At 38.1% G+C, this 20,274-nt stretch overlaps 1 protein-coding gene across 8 annotated transcripts in view; it reads right to left on the bottom strand.

The window, feature by feature from the left end:
- Positions 1-20,274, bottom strand: part of FGD6 (FYVE, RhoGEF and PH domain containing 6) — a 110,313-nt gene that overhangs the window by 85,779 nt on the left and 4,260 nt on the right. For all 8 annotated transcript variants that reach the window (XR_014252175.1, XR_014252176.1, XM_082418790.1 and 5 more), the window contains one exon: positions 16,302-18,726. Coding sequence is in view for 6 of the 8 variants with exons in the window: in XM_082418790.1 (XP_082274916.1) it covers positions 16,302-18,726 (2,425 nt within the window). In the remaining 2 variants the exon portion in view is untranslated. The remainder of the gene's footprint in view (positions 1-16,301; positions 18,727-20,274) is intronic.

Raw genomic sequence — 20,274 nt, 5'->3', positions numbered from 1 at the left:
CGCAATGTAAAGCCAAGTACCTGTACAGACTTTCATATGGGACTAAATAGCAGAAAGAGTCTAGTAGACAGCCCTTCAAAACACTGATCCTCTGCTCTGAGCCACTAGCTAAAAGCACAAAAAAAGAAGAGAGGAGGGAAGTAAGGAGAAATTAAGATACCAGGAAAGAGGGGAAGAGGAGAAAAATAAGGAGCAGGTTATAAAGACAAAGCGTCATCCGCTCCTCCATCTGTTATGTGTGTTACCCCGGCCATTTACTGAGCTCCTGGTGGGTTAGTCTTGGTTTTAGGTACTGAGGCGACAGGCAAGAAGGAAGACACTGTTCCTGCCAAGAGGGAAATAGGACTGACAGCCTCTGCCTTTCTCACATACCTCCAAGACAACAATAGCCTCCTAGGGACAGAGATGAACTACCCCTAAACTTTCCATTTATCCTAAAACTTTCCATATTAAAAAGCAAACAAACAAAACCCTTTTCTCTCAACTGGAATGTAGGGGGACAATGAGAGGGAAAGGAGGGAGCATTTTACTTCTCACTTTATGTATATTTGACTTTTTTTTTTTAAAAGGATTCTATATAACTTTTATAATTAAAAAATAATAATATGTAAAGGATTGAAAACCCCCATTCTCCCTTCTCCAAGCTTACTTATCTGAATTATTTCAAGCATTCCTCATAAACAGTATTTTTTTTTAATACTTAGGAAGGAAAGGTCAAAGGCAAGAGAAAGGATGGGCTGGAGACAGTCATCCTCATCTGGACCTCCACCAAAATGCAAAAAAAAAATCAGACCATGCTGACATGTGGCTTACGGCAATGATTTTTAGTGTGTTTCCTGTAGACAGCTTATAAATGAACACACTTCTAACCTTCTATAGTGTCTAGTGTTTCCCCATCAGGGAAAAAGATAAGTTCCCTGTAAGGCAAACCCAGGGAAGAAAGAATGTTTTTACCTTAGCATCAGGTAAGTATAGTGAAATGGAGGCTTCTATAAACTCCAACACCTCTGTTCATACTCAGATTTTACTCATGGATCCACCCACAGAGCATTAGCAGAAAGGCCAGCAGAAATATTTACTGGGGCCAAAATTTCAATGAGTAGGCAGAGAAGACATTAATTTGTTGAGTATAGAAGAGCCTACAAAAATACTTTGTTTCTTAACAGTGAAAGGGCTCAATATGAATTAAAGTGGCTTAGAATTCCTACCATGGAGGGTCAATCTAATGAAGCCACATTCCAGAAAATGGCTAAGATCTCATTTTAGCCTACAGTATGAAAGCATCAACAGTTATTCAAGTAACTGGGTATAAAAACATACTTAAACTCATTTTACCATCAAAAAAACTCTTGAACTTATTAGAGCTGATGTATTTTCTTATTTCTATAGAATTTAAATTTTGTCCTACAAAAAGATTTCATGCATTTTTATTAAGATGAAAACCCATTTCTTTGATAGTCAGAAAACTTTAACCCTCTAGATCTTTATTTTACATTCTTCACTAAAACCTTAATACCAGTTTTCATTTTAAGAGTTCTTTTTATACTCCCTCAAATACGGCTCCCAGCACACAGTCAACGTGCAGTAAGTACCTGTTAACTAGAAACAGTACGTAATACATTGAGGAAAGATGTAATCTATTAAATAGCTTTCACAGGTTATCTATGCAAATCCATAAGTATATTTTACCTAGCTTCTTAACAGCTAAGATATAGGATTTTACCTGTTACAGAGTGAGAATTCTAAAAGATAAAGGTAAGGAGTTTTCTTAAGTTAATACTTTTCTAAAAGATTTCATAACTTTCTTAGGTAAGATTCTTACATCTTTCCCATCTGGATACCCAACTAGTCCATACTGGGATTCATAACACACTTTATTTGGAGACAGTGGAGCAAAGAGTCTGAAATAATATATTCCAGCAGACAGATGTTCAAATCCTGAGACAATTTTATGAATAATTCACCTTATAAGAGAAAACATATTTTCTGTAACTAAACCGTTTGAGCATTTCCCCATATATATCAGTATAAAAACTGCATCAAAAAATATACACATCAATTTTCACCGCAAAGTAAAGGAGCTGTTACAGTGGAGGACTACTGGACTGAATGTCAATATTATGACATAGTATGAGTGTGTTTCATGTTTGGTAATTGCAGTCATTGTTGCTTTTGTTGTGGTCATCCATTTACAATCCTTGGTGTCAGTTTATTTATCTCTTGTAAAAATAAAATACAGTGTGTGTGTTTGAATAAATAAATAAATAAATAAATAACTATTAAGAAAAAGAAACAAAGAAAACAACAGCAAAGATTAATAAAAATAAATAAATAAATAAATAAAAACCTTATTTTCTAGCAAATATGGATGCCTTACATTCTGCCTCTGATTTTTTAGGCCAGAAAGACTGTGGGTTTTATTTGTTTTTATTTTTTTAGGATTTTATCCTTTACACAATACACTGACTTTAGCCAGCACTCAAGCTAACGCTGGAAAAATGTGTAACCACTTCCAAGTATTGACTTGCCTTCAGAATCTTGCTGCCTTTGGATAGTTTTTGTAAGTTTGTGTGTGTGTATTTTTCTTTAAGCTTATATTTGCTATCTGTGGCATAGCTGGGTCTGGTAGGAACTACTTAACCGGGTAATAAGCAAAAGTCTTCATCCTTTTACTTGTGACCTATCTGAGTTTTAAATTTTTAAATAAATTTTGTGTGGACAGCTCTTAAAAAAAAAAAAAAAAAAAAAAAAAAACTGCATCAGGCCCTTTACCAGGCTCTTGACTTTGGGATATCTTAGTACATTTTTGCTACCTCCAAAGGTACCTACAGACTGCCCAGATTTTTTTACTTTCAGTTTTACATGTAAGACACAGGGACAGTTCTTTCATCTAAGAAGAGTTTTATAAAACTTTGATTTTTTTAGTGATACAATTGTCTGTCTGTTTTCTGAATAGCATATGAAGATCTTAAGATCTGTACTACTTAAGAAATCGTTAAAAACTGCTTTTGATTGACATGGGAATTTAGACTCCATGGCTTCTTTCCGCAGGTTTGATAAAAGGACTAGTGGAGTGAGAGTTGGAATGTTTCCTGTGTCACCAATCCATCACATGGAAGGGTGTTCACTACGTAATTAATAAAGACAGATGCATGTGAGGCCTTTTAACTCCACTTGTCTTCTTCAAGGAAGCTTTGTTTTAGTGAACAGCAGTAATTCTCCAAATTAGTGTAATTGCTTTCCAAAATTAACAGGTGTTTCCTGTGCATTCTGGAAGCCTGGTTTACTCAAAATGCAGCTGGATTCTGACCTCACGCAAGTAAAAGCAATATATAACCTGACAACTATTTACTCAGATGTGACCACCTATGGTCACCTGGCTTGTGCCAGGAATGTGCTGGGGCCAAGGATACAAATGTGCTTATAATCTCTTACACCATTTATTCTTATATTTCATGTACCTCATGTTTCCTCTTTTGGAGGGAGTGGTAAGAGTGAGGTTAATAAAGCTCTGGTAGAAGGATAAGTTAGTGTTGTACAATCATTGAACAAGGAAAGGTGTGCCTTGTACTGCTTAGTATACAGTCAATACAGTAAATGTTAGCTATTACTTTTATAATGCTACAAACAGGACATGCCAGGCAATATGCTATGGAAGGGAGTGGCAACACAAGTATCCACAAATTCACTTGCTCATTCAGTCCTTCAAAAAACATTTACTATGTGCCTACTGTATGCCAAGCACTGTTCTAGGCCCTGGGGATAAAGCAATGTAACAAAATTAAGTGCCTCTCATGTGGAGAAAAGGGAACCCTCCTACACTGTTGGTGGGAATGTAAATTGGTACAGCCACTATGGAGAATAGTATGGAGGTTCCTTAAAAAACTAAAAATAGAGTCACCATATGATGCAGAAATCCTACTCCTGGGGATATATCTAGAGAAAACCATAATTTGAAAAGATATGTGCACCCCAATGTTCTCAGCAGCACTATTTACAATAGCCAAGACATGAAAGCAAACTAAGTGCCCATCAACAGACGAGTGGGTAAAGAAGATGTGGTATATATATATATATATATATATATATATATATATATATACATACACACACACACACACACACACACACACATACACAATGGAATATTACTCAGCCATAAAAAAGAATGAAATAATGCCACTTGCAGAAACACGGACGGACCTAGAGATTATCATACTAAGTGAAGTAAGTTAGACAAAGACAAATGTCATATGATATCACTTATATGTGGAATCTAAAAAAATATACAAATGAACTTATTTCCAAAACAGAAATAGATTCACAGACACAGAAAACAAACTTATGGTTACCACTGGGGAAATGGGACTGGGGGATGGGGAGGGCTAAATTAGGAATTTGGGATTAACGGATACACACTACTATATATAAAAGAGATAAATAACAAGGATATACTGTATAGCACAGGGAACTATATCCAATATCTTGTAATAACCTATAATGGAAAAGAATCTGAAAAAAAAAAATTTAAATGAATCACTTTGTTGTATACCTGAAACTAATAAAACACTGTAAATCTACCATACTTCAATAAAAAAAAATTAAGCGCCTTTCATTCATGTAGGTCATATTCTAGTAGGTGAGACAGATGAGCAAATAAATAAATAGAAATTACTGACAGGAATAGGAAGTACTGGAAAGAAAAATAGAACTGAGTAGGTAGATAAGTAGATAGGTGGAAGTAGAGGTATTTTGTTACCTTTCCTACTTTGGAAGGGGAGACCTCCTTGAAAGGTAGCTTTTGAATAAGGTCTACAGGGTTGAGAGATAATCTGTCTGGGGGAAAGGGTATGTCAGGTAGTAGAACAAAACTATGAAAAGGAATAGGGTGTTTAGGAATGTTGGTCAGTCTTATATAAATGGGTAAGACCATGAGATTAGAAAGGCCAGACCACAAAAAGTCTTATATACTAAGCTAAGGAGTTTGAATTTTATCATCCATGGAATAGGCCACCAAATGATGCTTAATTACAAAATAATTCTTTAAAACACAAAACCAGAATTCTCATTAGAAAATGGGCAGAAGAAACAGATTTCACCTTAGAAGAAATACAAATAGCAAATATGCACATGAAAAGATATTTAACATCATTAGCCATTAAGGAAATGCAAATTGCACCATAATGGGATGTCACTACACACCTATCAGAATGGCTACAATAAAAACGTGACAGACACCAAGTGCTGACGAGGATACAGAGATACTGGATCACTCACACATTGCTGGTGGGAAAGTAAAACGACATAGCTACTCTGGAAAACAATTTGGCAGCTTCTTAAAAACTAAACATACAGTTACCATATAACCCACAATTGTATTTCTGGGCATTGATCCCAGAGAAATGAAAATATATGTTCTCACAAAAACCTTTACATGAATGTCCATTATAGCTTTATTTGTAAGAGCCAAACAGTGGAAATGGCCCTTTAACTGTATGTCCTTTAACTGGACTATTACTCAACAATAGAAAGGAAAGAGCTATCGATGCAATGCAATACCATGGATGAATCTCCAAGGAATTATGCTAAATGAAAAAAGCCAATCCCTAAGGGTTACATACTGTATGATTCTATTATGTATAACATTTTTGAAATGAGTACTGATTGCCAAGGATTGGGGAGTGAGGTAGGTGGGAGGGGGGTGTGGTTATAAAAGGGCAACAAGAAGGAGCTTTGTGGTGAAGGGATTGTATGGTATCTTGACTGTGATTGTGTATATACAAACCACACACCTGGTAAAATTCTACAGAACTAAATACATATACACACACTGAGTACAAGTAAAACTGAGCATATTTAAGTAAGGTCAGTGGATTGTATCTATGTTAATATCCTGGTTGTGCTATTTTACTATAGTTGGGCAAAATGTTCCCAGTAAGGGAATCTTGCTAAAGTATAGCTAGTTTTTCTCTGTACCATTTCTTACAACTGCATGTGAATCTACAGTTATATCAATAGCAATTTCAATCAAAAAACAGTAAACCAGATTGTAAATTCCTTGTGGATAGGAAATTAATGTCCTTAATTTCTCTGACTTCTAGTCTGATTCCACCTCACTCCTGCAATTTCCAAATGCTGAGACCAGCCTGAGAGAAGGGCATAATAAGAGGTAACAGTAACTATTTGGTTTCTGGTTTATCCAAAGGAAAATTAAGTTTATCAATTTCTATAAAAGTAAAAATCTATATTTTACTAAACTTCTCCATATAAATTCTATAAGATGAAATCTAAAAACCCAACTCTCTCTGAAGTCACTGATTAGCCACTAGGGAATAAAATCACTTGAAAATATCCCTCTAGCAGTTAAAATGTCACTGTGTTTACATGAGAACCAGATGCCTTTGAAAGCAACTGTCTTTAGGTAGGAGTCTTTGGGCATCAGAGTCATGGAAAAGTGGCAGATTGATGCCATGGGATTTCAGCTGGCTCTTAGAACAAAAGCCTTCAAAGCAGTACCACTCCACTGTCCCTTTTCCATCTTCTGTTTTAGCATAAAACATTGGGAAGAGGAGAGGCAGCAAACACGTGATGTAGAGCAGTAAAACATATATGTATCTACGTTTGTAGACTAAAAACTTGATTTACATGGCTTTGACAATGAAACATCCTCATGATGAAGCCAACTGTGTAGCTATTTCTGGGTAGATTTTTAATTTGGATTAAATTGAGAGAAAATAACTTAAAATTCATTAAACATTAGAATAATAGGATATTGAACATGAAATACAGTTTGAGTACTTTCATATACACGTATCTACCTTTAACAGCCAAGCAGAGGTTTTACCAGGCTTGCTTCAGAGAAGTCTGTTATAAAATAAGTACTGTAATTATTTTATGCCAACACAGTATTAAAATCTCCAGCAGGATGTGCACAGAAGGAATTTAAATGTTTTCTATAATATGATTTATAGCATTATTTGCTTAAAATGAAGACTAGCCAGGTTTAGTTGAGCCTAGACAGGATGAACATAGATGCTGAATTAAAAAGTCACAAAGAGGCATCTCAATCAGTTTCCCCTTGGAGGTAGATTCTGCCAGCCTGCAGGTGGAGAGGGTCAGTGATTGTGACCCGTGTCAGTGGTCCCAGCAATGTTAGAAATGCTTTATCTATGAATTTCTTTCAACCTACAGCCCAACTGAATGTGCTCCCTCGCCCAGTTTCCAGGTCTTATACTTTCATAACTCAAAAGGCTCCAGAAATCCTACCTCCTCTAATCTTCAACTAGGGAGAGTGTATCACCTGCCTCTTTGGGGAAAAAACCCTACCATTCACTTAAATCTAATTTTTCATTAAGATAATAAGGATATTATGTTATCATAAGAGGTATTTCAGCCCTACAAAATTATTTACTTTGGGGAATCCATAAATAGTAATTAATATTAAACTACAGTGCTTTAGAGCTCAGAAAGTACTTGACAGAAAATGAAATGAGGAACTGGGATAACAGATAAAAAAGCAAGTGTCAGGTAAATCAGTGGGGAAATACGAGACATGCATAATTCTTTTCTGTGTCACTGATGTCCACATGCAACTGGTAAATGACAGAAACCATTTTAACTTTTGAAGAGTAACCACTACTAACTTGACCAAATGCAAACATGGCATGATTACTTCCATTTTCAACGACTGAAGTATCTATTTCCTAACAATAAAACCTTTCCAATTCACGAGCTCTTTTTGCATGAAAAGAGCCTCTGAAACTGCTCATTAAATTCTATACGTATCACTGCAGGTGTCCCTGTGTCTTCCCTCTAGACAGTGAACAAATTGGGGACAGTAATATTTTTTCAATCATGGTCCCCTGGGTAGACAGAACTCTGTAATATGAACATGTTCTGATTTAAAATCATTATGTCTCAGGATCAGAAAACTTGGTTCCAGACTCAGTTTATCTAAATATCAGCTGTGTGCCCCTGGGCAAGTTACTAAACCTCATTAAAGTCTTAGTTTCCTCATCTGTAATAGAAGATATTATCTATCTTATAGGATAATAGGGACTAAATAATTCTTGTGAGAGCTCCTAGCATGTCAGAAATATGGAGTAAATAGTAGCTGTTACTATTAAACATGGAATCCATGCTATCTGATGTTAACAGCATTTCTTATCCTTGATATTGTCTGATAAAGTTTCGGTGAAGTGGGGAAAAAACTGGATTGATGGTGAGAATCAGAGAGTTGAAGGGAAGAAATACTAATATACTAACATATATTAGCAGCATCAGATATTTGTTGGCTGAAAGTTTCCCCTTCGTTTGAACACTCAACCTCCCTGAAATCACCGTTTAAAAAATAGGAGTCATATAGTCCTATGCTCATATGCAGCTGTGCGGCAGCCCTCCTTCCTGATAGGGGGAACAATATCTGTCATAGCAGGAGAAAAAAAGCAATGGTACAAGCAATCCTGAAACTTTTTGCAACTAAGATCAGCTGAGCTTTCTAAATCTTGCAGTCTCTGTAATGCTTCCACAGCAGCGTTAGAAGTGGCAACGTGGTATTTTGAAGCACCACGTTGGAGCCATGGTTTTGCAATTTCCCATCTCTGTGGTGTGGGCAAAGTCAACAAGTCTTGCTGTGCTTGGTCTTATCAGTGAATGAGGAGGCTGGGTTGAATGATTTGTAATGACTCCTTTAGTTTTAAACTTTAATGATTCTATGGCTACATTTGACCCAAAGCCATTAAAAGACATACTTTCCAAATTTTTCAAACTACCCCAAAGGCCCTCATTTAAATGTCTTCACCCCAACTTTGGCTAACAAATAAATCATACCTGGACTAGTGAACGATCTCATTATTTACCCCTCCTTCCCCTCTCCAGAGTCCTTCCCGCAACCTAACAGCATTAGAGAGGAACTGTGCTTTATTCTCCTGTTTCTAATAGTGAAGCTATTGAAAGAAAAATTAAGTAGTGAAAAAACTACTCATTTAAATTGAAATCTGTTTACTTATGACTGTAGATACATCTAAAGACCAACAGAAAGAGGGAAAAAAACAGTTACCAGTTACTCCTTATTTATTCATTATATCTTCTTTCCTGGATTTGAAATTACAGTTGCCATGCAATTCAAATCAGAACTGCCTATCAGATTAAGGGGGGAAAAAAAAAACAAAACCACAAAACAAAAACCAAGCTATTCTAAGTTTATTAAAAACCAAGTCTCTACTTTAATTCCTAATGTTTCAAGTGATAATAACATATGCCAAAGTATATCAACTGTTATAAATATGTTACCAAGAAACTGACTTTAAAAAAATACATGATCTAAGTAAAACAAAGTTTTCAACAGAATCCACAGGAGCTAAAAGAACAAGCAGTTACATCATTTCAAACAGAAAAAGGCTAAATGTGTTTGTTTTCCTTTTATTTTTTATCCAAACATTCAGGGGAAACTGACTTGCTTTGTTCAGTGTTTATTATTTTACCTTTCCTGAAGCAGAAACCAAAACACTTTGATAAATGGGATAGTCTGGTAAACAGACCCTTGAACGTTAGGGCTCAGAACCACTAATCCAGTTGCATTCCCATCTTTGCCCCTTTTCCCTGAAGTCACTACCACTATGCTTCAGTTTCTCTATATATAAAAGGGTAATAATAACTAATACAGCCTTACTCCAATTCACACTTACATGGAACCAGAATGGATCTATAATACATGCAAATAAGAAGGGATGAGAAAACTGAATGAAAACTGCGGAAGACAGCTGTCCTTTCTGGAAATACTATCACAGTACTTTACTCCATGGATAGTCTATTTTACAGACCCAATTTTTATAGCCCCGGTGATAGGCTGTCTTTGCCTGATGTCAAAACTACTTGCAAATACTCTTTTCCCTCCACAGATCCACAATTACCAGACCCAGACCAAACCACCAAAGTAGTTTTTCCATACCACCCAGAAGAAATTCGGCAGTTCCATTCTTGAACTTAACTTTTAAACTCAGTCTTTAATAAAAAGGTCAGCACTGCTTTGTAGCTTCCCACACCCAAAAGTACCATGACTCGACCTTCTCTTTGTACCTAATATAGTTTCAAGAAAGTATTAAAATGAACAGGCTCATATAAACATGTCTATTTTTTAAATAAAGGGCTTTCCCTAAATACCAAATTAATCTATGCAACTCCAGGAAAAGATGATGCATTTAAAAGAAATGTCTGGGAGAACACAGAAAGCTTACCAAAGTATCATACAAGCACAGGCATTACTTATGAATACCTGAAATATGAATATACTCATCCCCTTATGTCTGAACAGGAGCCTGCATCTGGAATTCCCCTGAACCACCTGGAGGACTGGTGAGCCAAAGGTCATCTTCTCCACCTCTTCATCCTGTTCCCTCCTCCCTTAATATTTTCCTCATCAACACATTAACCTTTTCCTCTTTGGATACACCAGCATTTAAGAGTCATAAAAACGATTTATTTAACTTTATTGTTCTGTTTTAATGCTATTGTCCCAGTCTCACTTCCTGTTACTTTCCATTGCATTTTTCATATACTAACGATGCTCTTGTGGGCTGGCTGGGAACCCAACTCCTACTCTGGTTATTTCTACTGCAAAAATTCATTAGGTTCCAAACATCCTACTAATATGATTAATCCGTTCACAGACTGATGGATTGTCTGGTTATCTTTATCTATCAGGTCCTTACAGGAATTAAAATGCTTAGGAAAAGAATGAAGGCCCTCTTTGTCATCCTTCCCACATCTGCCCTTTCCCAAAAAGTTCATGTTGGGAACATTTCTCCAGAAAATAGGTCAGAATCTCATTTTGCAAAGCAATTTCTATCTCACTGATATAATTTTTTTTTATAGTAATCTTTTATTTATTTATTTTTGGCTGTGTTGGGTCTTTGTTTCTGTGCGAGGGCTTTCTCTAGTTGCGCCAAGCGGGGGCCACTCTTCATCACGGTGTGCGGGCCTCTTCACTATCGCGGCCTCTCTTGTTGCGGAGCACAGGCTTCAGACGCACAGGCTCAGTAGTTGTGGCTCACGGGCCTAGTTGCTCCGCGGCATGTGGGATCTTCCCAGACCAGGGCTCGAACCCGTGTCCCCTGCATTGGCAGGCGGATTCTTAACCACTGCGCCACCAGGGAAGCCCACTGATATAATTTTTTTTCAAGATTAAATCAAAGCCTTTATTAAACATCCCTCCTTCAAACCACCTGCATTTAAACCTATACCCCTCTCCCAACTTGCGAACTGTTAGGGCTATGTGTGTGTCATTGTCACCTGGAGGGTTAGATCCAGTTGGACCACGCAATGCTGAAAAGCCACGCCAAGATACACCACACTGGGCAGATCTCCATGGTCCTGTGCCCCAGCTCCACCTCCTTGCTCAGTGTTTTCATTTTTGAAAATCACTGATACAACTTTTAATTGCAATTTTATGAAAACAAAATGAGAACCTTGGCTAAATTTTTAAAATACATATTTGATTTTTACTATTCAAAATTTAATAAAAACCTAGCAATGGAAAACCAATCAATTATCTCAAAAAATAATGCCACCTTTTTTCTCCCAAATGTGCAAATATAAGCTATCTCAAAACAATGTATTTTTACCAAGGAAGACAGGATGCATGTGTGTGTGTGTGTGTGTGTGTGTGTGTGTGTGTGTGTGTGTACACACAATCACAATGTAGGATGTTTGTTTTTCCATCTCTGGCTAAAAATATGCACTCTAAAAGTATAAAGTGACGTTCTATCACTTAAAAACATATATATTTGATAAAATATCACTTATTCTGTTTTGGCAAGAATGAGACCAAAGTAATACAGTTGGACAAAATACTGCACTTTAACTAATTCCTAATACATATTTAAAAGGAAAAAAGAAAAGCTTTACTGCCAAGAAATAAAAATCCGCAGTTTCAAATGTAGGGTAAGTATGTAAACAAATAGATTTGCCAAACCTGTGTGGCTATGGTTCCAACACAAGAAACACAGAGTTAAAGAGCCATACAAATGTTTGATATTTCCTGAGCTGATGCTGAAAATAACTTACAGGAAAGGGCTGCTGTTGAGACACATGAGTCCCAACCCTCACCCTCTAACTGTGCTTAATCTCACTGGTGCTATGACAACCATGGAAATGCTCGTTAGGGTTATTAATTTATACTTTCATCATTATATTAAAATCCAACAATACTACTAGATGGTACATGCAACCCAAGAGAGATAGCTTCTAGACTGGGTCTGAAGAATTATAACACAAATGCCATAATGGGATTTGAGACTTGAAATACCATTCGGCAGCTCTTTAAGCCCAGTTTTGTGTTTGAAATACGGAGAAAACCAACAATGAAACTGCTCTTATTCAGGTTAGAAAATGACCTCCTAAATGCCAGATCCCATCATGTCCATTTTATAAGCCTTAGGTCAAGTGTCACCACCTCTGTGAAGTCATACACCCTGCCTGGGATATAACTCAGACAAAGCTTGGATTACCAAAACCATGTTGTCCTACAACTGAGCCACCTCACTGGGCAGAAACTCCTAGGGAGTAGCACCCCCTTCCACCTTTGAATGCACAGTGCTTGACACAGGGTCAGCCTCGTGCAGTAAATAAACTGCGGACTTGCTACGTTACCCAGGAAAACCCAATTACCACACATTTTCTTCGAAGTGCTTGTAATAAGAACAAACTAAAACAACAGAGGAAAAACCTGGAATGTTTCCAGGGAAAATTTTTCTTGGTTATAGAATCAAGAAATCCGCTACACTTTTAAGAGGAAAATTCCAATGTTTGGGCACGAATAGTTTGCGATTTGTCCCTCTTTAATATCAGAAGCCCAAACTTGAGGAACTTCCTTATGGAAATCACACTTCTTAAATAATAGTAGTAAATGAGCACTCATCACCTGCATGCCAGTGAGAGAGAAAGGCCCACTGTCTGATAGTTGTTTTAGATTTATTATGTCTGAAACATACCAAGGAAGAGGGTAACTATACCCCAAACGTACTGGGATACTCCTAAGTGGCTCACAATCTTGCTTCAGACAAAACTGCTTCTGAGAACCCAGAGCAATGGCCCAATGATGACTTACCTGGGAATACCTAAAGCTATGTTTCTTTGGCTTTACCCTCCTTCACCTTGAGATTTGGCCATTCAGGCTTCCTAGTGCCACTCCTGACCATCCAGGCCCCCTCCCTCAGTTTCTTCCACTCAGGAGAAAGGAGACTGGGGAGGGTGAAAGGGGAGGGATAGGAATAATAAAGAAGAAAGGAGGGAAAGCAAATCCACTGCATCCTAATTCCCAACCACCCAGCCCTTCCCTTCTCCTTATCACTTGCAGTGCCTTCAGAGCCTTACAGTCTTTCTCATCGCAAGCCCAGCCCCCAATTTCCTCATTTTTCCTTAGTCACCTCACCCTTTCCACAAACCCTGTAGCCTCAGAAGCAGCAGATTTGCTCCACTGACATCCCGGTGCTCAACTCCACCCTGGCCAACTCTCCTGCATCAGCACAAAGCACAGAGAGGAAGAATTTTCCTGGGAAGCGGGAAGGGGAAGCCAGTGCAGTAATGGTTAATATAATTGGGGGACTAAACTGGGACCTTTACCACCATTTCCACAGCTGTTTCTTTGGAAAACACACTCTGAGTTCCAAATTATCATGAACTTTTAGAACACAATCCTTTTTGGAATTGGGGGCTGCCTGCAATTCTTTCCTGATAAGTTATAAACACGTTGTTATAAATTTGTAAATGTTAAGTAGTTGGATTCATGAAACATCTATACTCTAAAGAAGGTGACCATATGGGTTACCCCAAGCTTGGCAAATGTCTGTTTACTAATCCAGAATCTTCTTGGTTATATATGTAGACTCGGGAAAACTAGTTAGTCTCTGAACCAGTCCCCTCTGTAAGATCCAAAACCTCTTCCCCAAGGCCTAAGAAACTGTTAAAGACACTCTCTTGATTCACTTCAGCAGAAGAATCTTAATCAGGGTTCATCTGTGTTTTTTCTTATCATTTTAGAAAACTAGGGTGTTGGATTTTGAGTTAATTACTCTAAAACACAGATCTATATTTTCAACAGCCATATTCCCAAACAGGATTCCACTTGGATCCACTCAGCTCACCTGAAACAGATGCCCCACTTCTCATTTACCTTACTTTGGGGTGGCCAGGTGTCCTCCTCATGAAGGCTTGAATTTTGCTTTCTCTTTCTACGTGATGTTGTTTACAAAAGGTACAACCTCCCAGGCAAAACCGTTAGTATAGCCCTGTGACTGAAGGCTTTTGATTCAGCTGGCACATTTTAGGAATCTCAAGGCTGTTTAGGCCTCCCTGCTCCAGGCCTAAACAAAAATCTCCATGGAAAGCAAAATTCAAAAGCAGAGCTCACCCACTCCTCACCAGGCTGCCCTACTTGACAGCTTCAACCTGTCCAAAGCCGCCCTCGGTTTCCTGTAGCCTTGAGAAAGAACCCTCCTTATGAATGCCATCCAGCTGCACCAGCTGGCTGCGAACATTAACCCCTTCCATGCTGGTTCCCCCCCACCCGAGCAGCAGTGCCCTAAAGGCATAAGAACAAGTTCTAGAAATTTACAGCTTGTGTTAGAGATAATGACAAACCCTTCAGATTAAGCCTGAGGGCCAACAGGAAACTTACACTAAGGGCCAAACCTCCAATTTCAAGGAAAAACTCCATCTTAGCTAAGGATAGTAGTATGTCACAAAGAAGCCAAATTCATTCCTTACATACACACACACACACAAAATAATACACAAAAACTTGTTAAAAGGAGGGCAGTACCAACAAACTTGTCCCATGGTGAGAAGAGCAGGCATGAAAATAGACTTTTTTTTTTTTAAGTTGGATATTTAACTCCACTCTCCATTGAAATGTTTATGCCAGGGGAGAGGCTTTTGCCTAGGTACTAACATTCAGAGAGTAGACAGTTGTAAACAGAATGGAGTCAGATATGAGAAAAGGAAGTAAGATAAGGAAGGTAAGTCTTTTATGGGTTAAAGGAGGAAGGGCAGAGAGGATTGAGTAAAGAAAAGTGCTAGGAGACCATCTGAAAGTTAAAAGAACAATTTACTTTACTCGATGCGATTTTTGCCTAATAATTTGATTTATTCAATTCACCCAATAATCCTTTTTTTTTTGAGCCCCTACTATGTGCCACATGTGTTACTATTTCTACAGAAGTCCTATTTTAAGACCTAAGCACTCTCAAAGGCTTGAAGTTAGTAACCTAAGAATATGAAGACTTCAAAAAGGGTCTGTGTACTTCGTGTTAAACACAAAACACTTTAAGTACAATGCCAAGGCTCCCTTTGTGACTACGGAGAGAGAAGGAAGCTGCTCCCACAGTAACCTCCTTTGCCTCTCTTTCACTCATTCTCTCATATACTCAACCAACATCTACTGATTCCTACTAAGCCCCTTGCTTGGCCTTATGCAGGACAAAAAGATATGACTAGAACTCTTGGAGCTTAAAACCGAATACCAATCAGACAATTCTACCATAAAACAGGCTGAGATAAAGGATACCACAGCATAACTGGGAAGTCAGAATAGGAAATAAACACTTCCCACTAAGTAAGTGTAGAAGCTTCACGATGCAAAGGATTGCTGAGCAGGACCATCAAGAATGTGCAAGGTTTCAGTTAAGACAGATGAAGTAGGTACACCAGAGGTAGGAAGTACACATACAAAAGTGAGAAAGGACAGTAATTATGTTTTTCCTGCATTTTTCCTATGCCCATCTGAAGTTAATTAGCCTTCAACAAGTAAAATAACTAATCCTCAAAGAGTAGTGAATTTTGCAAATTTAGAGGTTTTACCTGACAAGGGCAACATAGGTAAACACAGATTTCAAAAACTTCACAGATTTCTTACACCTCGCAAATAAACCTCATTGAATTGGCCAATTTCCTCCCGTAGGTTCTTGCTATGACTTCCAAGTTGGTGCTTTAGAGGAAATGGGATGTCTCTGTTCTAGGTGTTCCTTGTAGTACCTATACTACTACTACTACTGGTTCAAATTCTTTGAATCAGCTACTAAAATAAGTCAACTACTTAAAGGCTGCATGGCAAACACCCATCCCGACTATATGATAAAAAGAGACTGCACTTTGGAAACAATTTAATATACGCTTAACTAAACCACTCCCTCAGGAAGTGATTTTTTTCCCACGTATGAGATCTTAACCTACCTCACAGGGCTGCTGAAGGTTAATTTCAGTGATGCAAGCAAAAGGGTAGTGTCTGTCTGACACCTAAGTGTTACCTGGAATGCTGATGTCTGGGTTCAAGTTGCAGCTGGCCATCTGGAGCTTCATATGGCTCTTCTACCTCATACACATTTGCATCAGTGTCCTCCACGCTGCTGGAATTCTGCCATTCCAGCTCTGGAGTTTTCCCCACAGTCATAATAAATGGCAAGTTCTCATACTCTGGTATTTCCTCATAATGGCGTATATTTTCATACTCTGGTGCACAGCCGCTTATAACAGATTTGCAAGGTGCCTGCGAGGATGACTCCCTGGAGAGCAGTTGGTCATCCAAAGACTCAGCTCTTGGTCCATTAGCTGCACTGGTCTGGCCCCGCGACTTCTTTCTCTTCTTTTGGGATTCCAGGCTATAGTTATCTGTCGAATATGCCTTAATGGGTTTATTTCTCTTTTCTTCTACCAACAAGCCATGCCAATCACTTTCACTCCCTTTTCTCTCCCCACCCGCAAGGCTGCCTGAGGTTGTGTCTCCGAGTTGGCTACTTTTGGACCAAAATTTCTGGAAGTCACTCTTCATGAAACAGATGGACAGCTTCATGTTGAGCAACTTCTTTAAAGAGTTCTTCTTTTGAGAGTCTTTGCAAGGCTTAGTGCACCTTTCTACATCCACAGCAGATAATGATTTTGCTCTAGGCTTGGTCAGGGCAGTGGGAGGCTCACTGTTTGAGGATATGGTAACAGACTTTAAGGATTCTGGGTTCCCTGAAAAGGGTATAATAGGATGAGGTAATTTCCACACTGGCTTCTCTGAAGCCCGTTTAGGCATATCAAAGGAGGACGACACACCATGGTTTTGGGCACATAAATGCTGAAGGTGATTTCTTTCTAGACCCTTCTCTGAACTTTTTTCTTCGTTTGAGGGATAAGAACTTTTCTCCACAAGCTCCTCTGAGGCAGCCTTTTTAAGCACTCCTGCAGAAGGCAAGCTGTGTCTTTGAGGTTTTTTGGGGACAATTCTTGAGGAACTTTCATCTTTTATCATAGATTCCTTTTGCATTTGAGGGGCAGACACTCCCGGGTTACAGGCAGTAGGCAAATGTTCGGTGCAGGTTAATCTGAGCTGCTTGGGCAGGCTCATAGATAGAGTACTGCATCTTATAAAACTGGTCCTTTTGTCCACAGCAGGTGACATACTAGAACCATCTCCTGTCTTGTCAGAACTCAAATTAGAGTCTGTCTCTAAAGGAGATGCCATATTTTCAAAGGAAGATGTTTCAGGACACAGAGCTTTTTGTGAGTTGATTAAGTTTTGTCTGTCACCGCTGAAGTCCACATTCAATTCACTTTTATTTCCTGGCTTCACTTTGTCCACCTGTTCCTGGTTACACAAAACATTCCGATGAAAAACACTGATTTTATTGTTTTTCAAACTATCTTCAAAAAGACAAGGAGAGCTACTGTCTACATTCTCTGGTTCTTCAGTACTTTCACTAGGAGTATCTATATGTTTCTGGCGTAACAGGCGTGCAGCACGTGTCTTTCTGGGCTTGGGAGTTGGAAATTTGGGGGTGTATGGCACTAAGTGAATTTCCAAGGGACCAAGGTCTTTGACTTCTGATTTCTTAATATCTCTATCTGAAGATAAAAAAGTACTCCTTTTACCATTTTCTAGAGCTTCTTGTTCAGATGAATGAAAGTAAGTGTTGCTTTTTTCACTGTCACCCTGACTAGTTTCAAAATTTTGAAATTCATCACTAGGAAGTTGTAGGTGGCAATGGTGATGATCAGAAACTTTTTCGAAGCTGGACAGGGAAGGTGACAAATCTGCAAATTCAATTCTGAATTGTCTGTTGGAATTACAGCCATCACTCATTTCTGGACTGTCTGTGAATCTGTGCTTCTGTGGAAAAATAAAAGGTGACGTTCGTTGTGTTAAAACATCTTTCAGCTTCTCTTCCAGGATGTTTGCCTTTAAAACTACTTCACTCTGGCTCTTGACCTTTTCATCATTAGAATCACATTTACGCTGAGTTTTTATAGCTGAAGAGGACTCACCAATTTTATTATTTTCTAAATTTTCATGCATTTCCAGGGGCCCTAAGACAAGCTGCTTGACACACAAATTCTCTCTATTTCCAAGCTTATGGTTACACTCAGAACGGCAGGAACACATTGGTAAAATATAATCACTGCTCTGATGCCCTCTGTTTTTGCAGCTAGAGTTGTCAGTGCTTTCAGGGAATTCCTGTTTATGCTCTTCCAGGTTCACGATGATTTTCCTTGATGGTGACTGCCTGATGTCTTGAACAGGTGAGGCCTTCAGAACTTTTGGTTTCGGAGCTATTGCTGGTTTGGTTTTCTTTGTTGACTGTGGAACACTACAAACCACGATCTCAGGTTTAGGTGCAACAGGAGGTGGAGCTGGCTTATTATTTGCCACCACAAACTTTGGCTTGGGGGCCACTGGTGGCTTCTTAATCTCTAGAAAGGAAAAAAAATCTGATAACCAAGAAAACCAAGGCACAAGATAAATGATTAAATTTGATAACATTTTTACTTTTGACAATATGCTGAACTTGCATTTTACTAGGTAGTTTATATTATATTATACAGAGTCTATTATTACTCTTGAAAATTCCTTAAATTGCCCTTCAGTTCCAGTACACATAGCTTTGGATATATTGTACATTGCTTAATAAGTCCAACACAGTTTTTCTTCTAACTCTGGAATGGATTACCATATCTTCAGGCAACACTAAATGAAATACAGTAACTGGCTTCTGCTTGAGATCCGTAGGTAGGAGAAGGCACTTCAGTTCATTTGCTGAGTGCTAAGAGTTGAATCTGCCTAAGGTTTATGTAGGATGCAACTCTAAGCTTCTCATGTGAATAAGCAGTACATATTCTTCTATCTCAATGACATACAGTAGAATTGTATGAATGCCCTTTATCAATGACCTATCTCACTAGAACCACAAAATAACCTAAAAAGGAATACAGAAATCAGAAATTTTCCAAACTGAAAAGTAATGATACTGTAATATTTGAGGCTCTTGATAAGGTTGGTATTTTTTCTGTGCAGGGGTTGTCAAATGGGAATTTTCATTATAATCCTTCACTGAGCTTTATTTTTAAAAAAATGTCACATGCCTACGCTCTACCCCAGGTGATTACGCTGTGTACCCTTCATTTATAACCACTATTCTAGTGCATTTAAAAGATGACCATGATTCCTATTGTAGTAATTCTTTCTTGGCATTACGTAAAAAGGACTCAATGAGCACCTATTACACTGTGCTAGATTTGCAAAGATCTGCTACTAACCTACAGGAACCTAAATAAAAGCTTCACACAGAAGACCTATAAAATGAAGTTACACAGAGTCTGAACATCCTCATTTTTTAACGTTCTTTTATGTTTTTCTACCTATACTATCACTTATCACCCCGTCATATTTCCCAAGACAAGGTAAAACATATTTTATCTTATACTTCTTATACTTATGTTTGTTCCTCCAACAGGATCTAACGCTTAATGAAAACTTAGTTAGTGAAAAACATAAACATAAACCTTTCAAAATATCATCTGCTGGACATTGTTTAAGTACTTGAATACACAGGGGCTTTGATTCTTCACTTGGTGAGGAGTTTCTTTTCAACAAAGGAAATTAGTCACAACACTCCAACCCGGGAAGATATTACAGGGACATGAGTAGGGAGGAAAAAAAAAAGAGTAGGGTGCTCTACTTCCTTTTACCAACCAAGGAAGAATTTCTCAAACCCCTAATACTCTGTGTTCAACCAAGATCACCTGATGACAGATGCCTTCTCATTCAATTCCTCAGAATAATGTTATAATAAAAAAGATATGAAGTATTTCCAAAATGACTTAATACAAATTCCCAACACCATGCAATTTCAGTTGTGTTCAATAAGCATGTTATTATTGTTTTCTGAGGTAGAAAAAATTTTAAAACCATTCAAAGCCTAATGATAAAGCTTGGTGTCATGGTCTATTAAATTAAACTCC

The sequence above is a fragment of the Balaenoptera physalus genome (genome assembly GCF_965194825.1).
Source record: "Balaenoptera physalus genome assembly, chromosome: 13".
NCBI classification, from domain to species: Eukaryota; Metazoa; Chordata; class Mammalia; order Artiodactyla; family Balaenopteridae; genus Balaenoptera; species Balaenoptera physalus.
Note: the sequence above shows the minus strand (reverse complement) of the source record. Positions and strands in the feature narration are given on the sequence as shown.